The 9436-nt window shown below is 48.5% G+C and overlaps 1 protein-coding gene across 1 annotated transcript in view; it reads left to right on the forward strand.

Moving 5' to 3' along the window:
* The window catches only part of LOC106818995 (phosphatidylinositol-binding clathrin assembly protein LAP-like), a gene marked incomplete at both ends in the record, with an annotated part of 17004 nt that extends 8563 nt beyond the window's left edge, over nucleotides 1–8441 (forward strand). The window contains 3 exon segments of the mRNA XM_014823656.1: nucleotides 978–1076; nucleotides 7958–8174; nucleotides 8264–8441. Of these exon segments, the coding sequence (XP_014679142.1) occupies nucleotides 978–1076; nucleotides 7958–8174; nucleotides 8264–8441 (494 nt within the window).
* Between the last annotated feature and the right edge of the window lie 995 nt (nucleotides 8442–9436).

The raw sequence follows: 9436 nt of genomic DNA on the forward strand, positions 1-9436 counted from the left end.
AGGGGTGGCTGTTAAGGGGGGAGAGGGAACCTGTTGGAAGGTTTATGTATGTGTTATATATACGTGGCTGATACTTCGCGTGTTATTAGGCCAATATAAATATCACAGAGTTGTATGACTGAGTTTTATTTTGCTGTGCAGGGTTGACATTAATAGAGTCAATACATTGACATACATTACAATTACAATACATTTGACATTGTCAGTATAGACGCTTGCAGCGCTTGCAGCGATTGCAGCGCCACGTCGCGGTATGCGTTATGCGTAAAACGTCTCCACATAAAACAATGACGTCACACGAGCGTCGAATTAAAAATCAGGAATGATATTGTTTCTTAACACCCACACAGACATATATATATTCATACAGATATAATGACCTTTATGAATATGTTTTTTCATTCATGATTTTTTTCTACTATATTATAATGTAATTTTTTATTTACTCGATCGTGACTACACTAAACGAAGTCTGTCTTTCTCTGTCTGTCTCTCTCTCTCTCTCTCTCTCTCTCTCTCTCTCTCTCTCTCTCTCTCTCTCTCACACTCTCTGTGTCTCCCCCCTTTCTCCCTCTCTGTCTTTCTTTCTTCTGTGTCTATAGGCATCTGTTCTCTTCACAAAGACATTCTCTGTAACTCATAACTCTCTGTAACTCTCTGTAACTCTCTGTAACTCGTACCAGCCAGTGTTCGTCTGCAAACAATTTACTATCGACGTTTTCAAAAATTCAAAAATACAAACATTTTATTAACAGCAGTGAAGAAAATGTGAAGAAAAATTAGGTCATCAAAGCGCTGCATGATGAGCTGTACGTCTATAGCCACACCAGGCGATTAGTACAGTATCAGACAAGACCGAAACACAATTTCAAAGTTCCAGCTCAGATGCTCCTCTTCGTGTTCTCTGTGCCCTCGATCGAAATCTCTGCTAGCGTCGTCGACGAGTGACAATAGAACGTCTGTGTTCGTGTTTCCAGGTTTCCAGCAGCAAGGCTCGGCGCAGTTCGCGCAGTTTGATTCCGTTTTCGGCCACCAGGAGGCGCAGCAGATGACGACGACGAGCAGCCAATCAGGACGTGAGTATCGCGGCGGAATCTCCCCTCGCGCGAGCACCCTGGCGCCACCTACCTGCTAACTAACGCTTACTAACGAGCGCATTAGTCTCACTCGCTAACTAAGATATTTAACGGGGACCAGACTCGTGCGTGCGTATGTGCGTGCGTGCGTGTGTGCGTGCGTGAGTGCGTGCTTGCGTGCGTGCGTGCGTGCGTGCGTGCGTGCGTGCGTGCGTGCGTGCGTGCGTGCGTGCGTGCGTGCGTGCATGCGTGCGTGCATGTGTGTGCTTGCGTGAATTAACTCACACTAAGTGCTAGGTAATCGATGTGTAAACACTATGAAATTCCTACGCAAACGCTATGCGAATGCTGCCGAAATACCACGTAAAATACCTACATACATGAGCTACATACGTTCTGTGTAAATTATATGTAAAGAATTAATAACATCATTGTTCATGGTTAGATCCTTAAATTGTTTACCTTGACAGTTTCAGCTGTTGTTCTGACAGCCATCTTCAGAATTTCTGAATTTGTCACCAGATGGCAGTAGGTGACAGTGATCCGAAAACTGTCAGATGTTGGTCGGTGGGGCCCCCGGGGCCGATGGTCTGGTCCTGGGCCTGAGAATGTTGGCGTACACATATGACAGTTTTCGGGTCACTGTCACCTATTGCCATCTGGTGACAAATTCAGAAATTCTGAAGATGGCTGTCAGACCGACAGCTGAAACTGTCAAGGTAAACAATTTAAGGATTTAACCATGAACAATGATGTTATTAATGTTTAAAAAAAAATCCGACTATGAACTTTTAAGATATATGTAAAGAAGCTATGTGGATACTATTTTAACACGACGCAAAACCTACGTTAACACGACTATCGCAAACGATCTAAGCGTTTAATTAACTTTAATTTAATTTAAATTTTTTAAACAAATTTTTAAATTTAATACAATTTAAAGTGATTACGTCACCCACCGTTAATAGTTAAAGTAAAAAAAAATATTTCCACTTTTTCACAAAATATAAGCAATTCTGTTCACTTTTTATGGTTAAATTGCTGCATTATACTTCCTGTTTTGCTATATTGTTTGATGTGAACATATACTCGTGACTCATACATAGCCCATAGCAAGCAATTAATGTCAGGATCATAATATCAAATCGTCCAGGTTTTTTGGATGTTTAACTAGTTGAGAAACAATCTTATCAGGTAAGAATTTGACGATACATTTCGTCCCGTTAGTTCTTACCTTTAATGTAAAAAAAGGGCAACAAAATTATTACAAATATACACCGTAGAAAATTCGTGATGTAGTCAATTTAAACACTACGCGTATGCTACGGGAGTCTGAGGTGAATGGCAGAGGTCCAGAGGTGCACTGTCGAAACGATAGCAAAGTTAGTGACGCGAAACTTTCCAACTATAATCGTATCCGTTAACTTTACGTTAGCATGACTTATTATAATTATAATTTTTTTCTTTTTCATTTTTTTATTGTCGGAGAAACGTTTTAATCGTTGTCTAATTAGTGACTAATATGCTAGTCTAATTAATCGTTAAACATTTCCACGCGTTAAGCTAGTATGATAATTGTTATCGTAGGGCTGCGAGGATTCTGTAGGGCTACGACAGTGTGAGGATTCTGATGACTTTTGAAAGCAGCAATGCAAATGATGCATATACAATACATATACAATGATATATATTATATATATAATAATGGTATATATTATATATATGCAAATGATGCGAGAGCAAAAGTATGAATGTATCGCGACATGGAGACAGATTTCGAGCACGTGCTAAATCAGTGTGCTTCCACGTACATTATTATTATATATATATACATAATAATAATATAATATATATATAATAATAGACGTACGTGTCATTGCAATAGTTTCTCCACGAAGGAGTTGTAACAACGTGCGTAAACTTGGAAGAAAACGTGTGAAGAGTAGCATTACAATAGTGGCGCTGCCAGGGTCTATGTCCCCCGGGGTACTGCCGGAACGTTCCCTGGGTACGGTCAGGTATACCGGAACGTACCCTGGTAACTATCTAATATGCCGGACCGTACCTCGCCTACTTCACTAACGAGTCTAGGGAGTCGCCTACGCCTGCTCCCTAACCCTAACCCTAACCCTAACCCTAACCATATCAGATAGTTACCAGGGTACCCAGGGTACGTTCCGGCAGTACCCTGGGGGACATAGACCCTATGAGCAACAGTAGTATTACGATACGTTAGAACTATACTATGACTAATCTTAAGACTAGGTGTCGCTAAGTGCAAAAGTTTTTGCTTGCTTCTCTGTGTGTACGTACACGTGTACGTACACGTGTTCGTGCGTGTGCGTGTATGTACGTGCACGTGTGCGTGCGTTTGCGTGCATGTACGTACACGTGTTCGTGCGTGTTCGTGCGTGTGGCATCTTCATGACTTATGCAAGCGTCGACATATATATATATACACACACATATATATATATATATATATATGTATATATATATATATACATATGTGTGTGTATATATCCATATGTATATATCAGCTCGCATATTTGCATCTTTGGTAGCAGATGTCATATGCTTTTGTTATACGTCTGCCACCACTAAAAGAATTTGTCTGCAATGTGTCTGCCTCCCCCCCCCCTTCTCCACCATCTCTGGTTTTGTGTTGTGTGCGTGCCAGCCTGCTTGTATCTCTCCTTCATGATCAGAGTGTGACAGTGTGTGCTCTATCTATCTCTCTCTCTCTCTCTCTCTCTCTCTCTCTCTCTCTCTCGTCATCTCCTCTCTATCTTCTCATCATCTCTCGCGATTTCAATCTCACAGTATGGGTTGCGTTGCTGGCATCTCTCATCGCTCAGTCTCTCTCCGCTTGCTTTTTGATCATGTCTCTCTTATCGTCAGTCTTCTCTCTCCATCTCTCTCTCTCTCCGCTTTGTCAGTCTTCGCTCGTCGTCGTGACGCTCTCCTCCTCTCTCTCTCTCGTCCTCTCTTCGTCTCTCATCTCGCCGGTCTCTCGTGACTCACACTCTCTCTCCTCTTCGCTTCTCGTCTCGATCGCTCACGCCCTCTCTCTCCTCTGTCTCTCTGCTTCCTCTCCCTCCCGGCCGTGACGCACGCTGCTTCGCCGGCGCAATTACCCTGTGTGTGTGTCGTCTGTCTTGTCGTGCTCTAAGTTCTCAACTCGCTCTAACAATAATGCTAGTGTAAGCTGTAGCAGCGTCTCGGCTAGACTCTCTCTCGTGTTCTTTCTTTCTCTCGTTTCACGCAAGGCTAGCGGGTGGTGTGGACCGAGGCTGTTGTGCGTCCGTCTCCCAGCATCGCCTCCGCCTCCGCCGCGCCGCCTCTCGGGCGCTCTCCCGTCGCCGTGGCGACCGACGTCTCCAGTCGATGCTCGTCGCGCAGGCTCTCCCTCCGCGATGAGACCCCAGCCCTGCCGCCGAGTCCCTCACATCGCTATCCACAGGATGGGCCCGCCGCCTCCACCAGGGGGATGTTCAACGTTGCGAGGTGGACCCGCGCCCTCTCCCCCGCCACACGCAGCCGCCGTACTCCGGGAAGCGCGTCAGGCCAACCTCACCCGCGCCATATCTCCTGCGCAGTGGAGGACCCCCCGCCGGTCGCTCCCGCAACCGCCCACCAGAATCAGTCCCAGCCTGCCCGAGAGACGGCGCGCTCGTCACCCCGCCCCTCGGCGCACCGCGCCACACCCGCGCACGTCTCCCACGAACCGCACCTCCCCCGCGGGCGGTCGACCGACGGATGTGCCCAGTGTGCGAGCGCTTGCTCAGTCCCAAGCACGCACGCACTCCACAGCAAACTCGAGGGGGTTGTATCTCCAACGCGTGGCGGCGCCCCTGCCGCAGCAGCGGTGGCGGCCACCGTGTCGCGACGGCGGCGCCACCTGCCGGGGCGAACCTCCTCGCGACGCTGGAACCGTAGATCTTTTGGGTCGGCCGTCCGGGCCCCCACGGCGTCGCGTCCGCGCCGCCGCCAAGGGGGCGCCCATTACGAAGGCGAGTTGCAGCTCGCAGTTGGCCAGGGGCGCGTAGCCGACGCGGGGCGCTGGGGCAGTTTGCCGGATTTGCGACGGAGGAGGGGCGTGCGCCCGGGATGTCGCGGGAGGAGGAGGTGGAGGACGGTACGGGCGGAGGTGACGACATAGCTCTCACTAGGCGGCGCCAGGCGTAGCGAATGCTAGTCCGAGATCGCAGTGACCTGTCGGATCGGGTTGTCATACAGGGTTGTATACCAGGGCAACGAAATTGAACAGATTTTTTGCGCACAGCGCCCAGAGGGCTGGTAACAGTAATATTTCCCAAGCACTCACGCGTAATTTACCAGCCCTCACAAATATTGTTTGTAAAATCAATGTCATGTTTACACGCTTGCGTCTCGATTTCAAATTTGTAAAAATGTTGATAAGTTATGGCGTGATACCTCACTCACTCGTAATGTATTCAACGCAGATTTGCCATAAGTCAATGTAGGCCTATAATAAAAACGTAGAGACTCGCTAAACACGCTGAAACCACCGGATCGGAGGGCTGGTGTGTTTTGCCAATGTTACCGCGCCGCCCTCCAAAAATTTGCTGGCATATGCCAGTGGGCCGGTGCTAATTTCACGCGCTGATATATAAATATATATATATATGTACATAGTGGAACTGTTACATCATGGCTTTCTCCTTGCCTCTGCATCCGCCCCGACATCAGTTACTCTCGCATCCTCTCTCTCTCCTCCATCTGATGGCCACTAGATCTGTAGATATATACAGTACCTTAGCCTAGCCTAGAAATGCCACCACCCACTCTGCATGCACGTGCGTACGTGCGTGCGTGAGTGTGAGTGAGTGTGAGTGAGTGAGTGTGCGTGCGTGCGTGCGCGGTGCGTGTGTGCGTGTGTGCGTGTGTGCGTGCGTACGTCGTGCGTCGAGTGTGAGTGAGTGGAGTGAGTGTGCGTGCGTGCGTACGTACATGTGTGCGTGTGCGTGCGTGCCCCCCCCCCGTGGCTGGCATGGCTGCATCCATCCGATCCCGCACTAGCTCTGAGCTTCGCATGTGTGTGTGTGTTACACGCTCGCATGCTGCATGTGCATCCTCCCAGCAGAGGGCGCCACTCACCACGCTACGATGCAGTATATAGTACAGTCAAACCTCGGTTATCCGAACATCAATTATCCGAATTTCGGATTATCCGAACAACATCTCAAGGTCGCGTGAATATTTAATAAGCCACTAGACCATCAGTTATCCGAACAAAATACTCCCTACCCGACTCGTTCGGATAATCGAGGTTTAACCGTATAGTGTAGTAGACGTAGTATTGTGTACATGTAGTACAACAATAGTATAGAAGGATCTATAGTTTATATATAATATTAAATAATGTATAATCTAATAAAATATAATATCTGGAGTCTATCAATATCTAAAATCTATTGATAGACTCCTGATAATATCTAATATATATGAAACAGTATAAATAGTTATATTAGATCGTTAATTTTGCCGTCCCTTCGTGGTAGCGGGAGCAACGTTCGCTAAGCCATCGTGATGCCACTGTTTATTGCATTTTTTTAACGTATTTATTATATTTATTTGTTTTACGGTGCATATTACGTTACTTTGGCAGGGGTAGAAATTAACTTTTGAACACGGGAGTCCAACGGACTCCCTGCTCTCAAAAAGAGGGAGTTCGCAGCAAAATGAGGGAGTCTGCAGTCTGAAGTTAAAAATTAAAGATATTAACAATAACGTATGTGCTTATCATGAGGTTGTACGTCTGTCAAATTTTCTTTGGATATTAGCTGAAAAAATACGGTATTTCCCCGAGGCCGTGCTCTGGAACGAACTAGTTAGTATGGCAGAATTTTCAGGGAGTCACACGGACTCCTGCATATGTCAAATCAGGGAGTCCGACAGTAAATCAGGGAGTATTTGACTCCGGACTCCCGTTAATTTCTCACCCTGCATTACATTATATTGTATTTATATTTGTTTTTATTATTTATTTCTATTTTTCTACACATTTATCAGAGAGAAAGGCAAAGAAGGGGGGCAGCAGCTATAACAATGACACTGTCTAAAACATGAGTGTACGGGTTTCATGTTCGCATTTCACGGTTACAGACTTAACATTCTCGCGTTTCGCGTCGCAGCCTTGCAGTGTTGGGATAGTTGGGGTGTCGCGCTGTTTGTCTCGTGAACTTCTAACGATTTCTCGCATGGTCAGTGAGTTCTCTGATTTCAGTGATCGCCCGCGCGTCCGCGTTCCGGCGCGTCTGCGGTCACGTGATCGGCCGAGGTCGATACGACGGTTACTTGCGGATGGATGTTGTTTCTCGTGGGATCTGCTGTTCATGATGACGATATGTTCTGCTGCATGTTCCATCGCTGTACTGTTCTATTGATGATCGCGGATACCGTGCACGGACGCAGTAGTTGTTTCGCGTAGAAATGTCACACCGTAGTGAAACTGTTTGGTCGTGACTTAATGCCGCGCTACGCCGTGACACGCCATGCTACGCCGTGACACGCCATGCTACGCCGTGACACGTCATGCTACGCCGTGACACGTCACGCTACGCCGCGACACGCCATGCTACGCCGTGACACGTCACGCTACACCGCGACACGCCACGCTACGCCGCGACACGCCACGCTACGCCGCGACATGCCATGCTACGCCGTGACACGCCATGCTACGCCGTGACACGCCATGCTACGCCGTGACACGCCATGCTACGCCGTGACACGCCATGCTACGCCGTGACACGCCATGCTATGCCGTGATACGTCGCGACGCGCGACGGATTGCGTGTCGATCCCGTCGATCGCATCTCGAGCCGACTACTGACGCTCTCTTGTTTCTCCCCCGCCAGAATTCGATGCGTTCGGCGAACTCCTGCAGCCGATGCGCAGCACGGGGGCGCCACTGCAGCAGCCGACCGCCGCCGCCATGTCCGCACAGCAGCAGCAGCAGCAGCAGCAGCAGCAGCTCCACCGGGGGGCGCCACCTCCCAGCATACTGAAGGCCGACGTGAACCAGAGCCTCGCGCAGCTTGCCGAGAGCCTCACCATCAACGGACCCGCCGTCAAGTACGCTCGCTAGGGGGCGCTGCTTCTACTCCCGTCGNCCCCTTCTCCTTCTCTCTCTCTCTATCTAACCTCTCTCTCTTCGCATACAGGCAGGGACATCAGTGGAAGCCGTCAGCTAATCAGGGAGCGAGGACCGGCGGAATGAACTGGCAGCCCGCGGTGGCAGCGTCAACGACCGCGGCGCCACCTATGGCTGGTCCGGGATGGGGCGCGTCGCCCCAGCATCAGACCTACCAGCAGCCCGGCATGGCCTACAACCCGTTCGGGGTGAGTGTGCTAATCCTAATCCTAAACTAACCCTGATTCTACCTCTAATCCTAGCCTTAACCCTGATCCTGTCCGTACGGGACCTACAACTTGTTCGGGGTGAGTGTGCTCATCCTAATTCTACCTCTACCTCTAACCCTACCCCTAGTCTCAACTTTGACCCTAGCCTCTACTCTACCTTTAACCCTGATTCTACCTCTAACCCTCAATATACCTCTAACCCTCATTCTACCTTTAACCCCCACTCTACCTCTAACCCTCATTCTACCTCTAACCCTCAATATACCTCTAACCCTCATTCTACCTTTAACCCCCACTCTACCTCTAACCCTCATTCTACCTTTAACCCCCACTCTACCTCTAACCCTCATTCTACCTCTAACCCTCACTCACTCAATTAGTCTTTTTACACATTAGACAATTTACTCGTTAGACCGTCATTCATGTCGTTTGTCGTTATCGTTGTCGTTGTCGTCGCGGTTGCTCTCGTCGTCATGGGAACTATCTCCCACTTTCTCGTTCGCCACCTCGGTTAACGCGGGTCCCTCATCACCCACCCTCCCCCCTCCACCCTCCCCCTCCCCTCCCCTCACCCACCCACGCGCGTGACAGTACATCTGTTCTTCCCTGGCGATTTGCCTCCGAGTTTTGCTGCTGACAGGGGAACTGAAACGTATCGAAATTACGTCGTAAAGTGAATCGATACGAACTAGAAAAATGACAAACTTACAAAATCCAACTCGATAAAAAAAATTTTTTTTAACCAATGTTTAAGACGACAACAAATTTCTAACGCAGACGTGAACAACCTCGACGTCCTGGCTTTTCTCCGCGTTCTTCCGCCATCTTTCTTTTCACGGACGGAAAGAGCGTACGCGTGCAGCGTTTAAATAGCAGTACTGACCTCTGATTGATAGTATTGACCTCTGGATTAATTGTTACTCGACCGTGAAGATTGAAAACGTACAGCTGACGTTTCGCCTCCTATCAGGAAG

Source organism: Priapulus caudatus, unplaced genomic scaffold, assembly GCF_000485595.1.
Source record: "Priapulus caudatus unplaced genomic scaffold, Priapulus_caudatus-5.0.1 Scaffold2724, whole genome shotgun sequence".
In the NCBI taxonomy this organism is placed as follows: domain Eukaryota; kingdom Metazoa; phylum Priapulida; class Priapulimorpha; order Priapulimorphida; family Priapulidae; genus Priapulus; species Priapulus caudatus.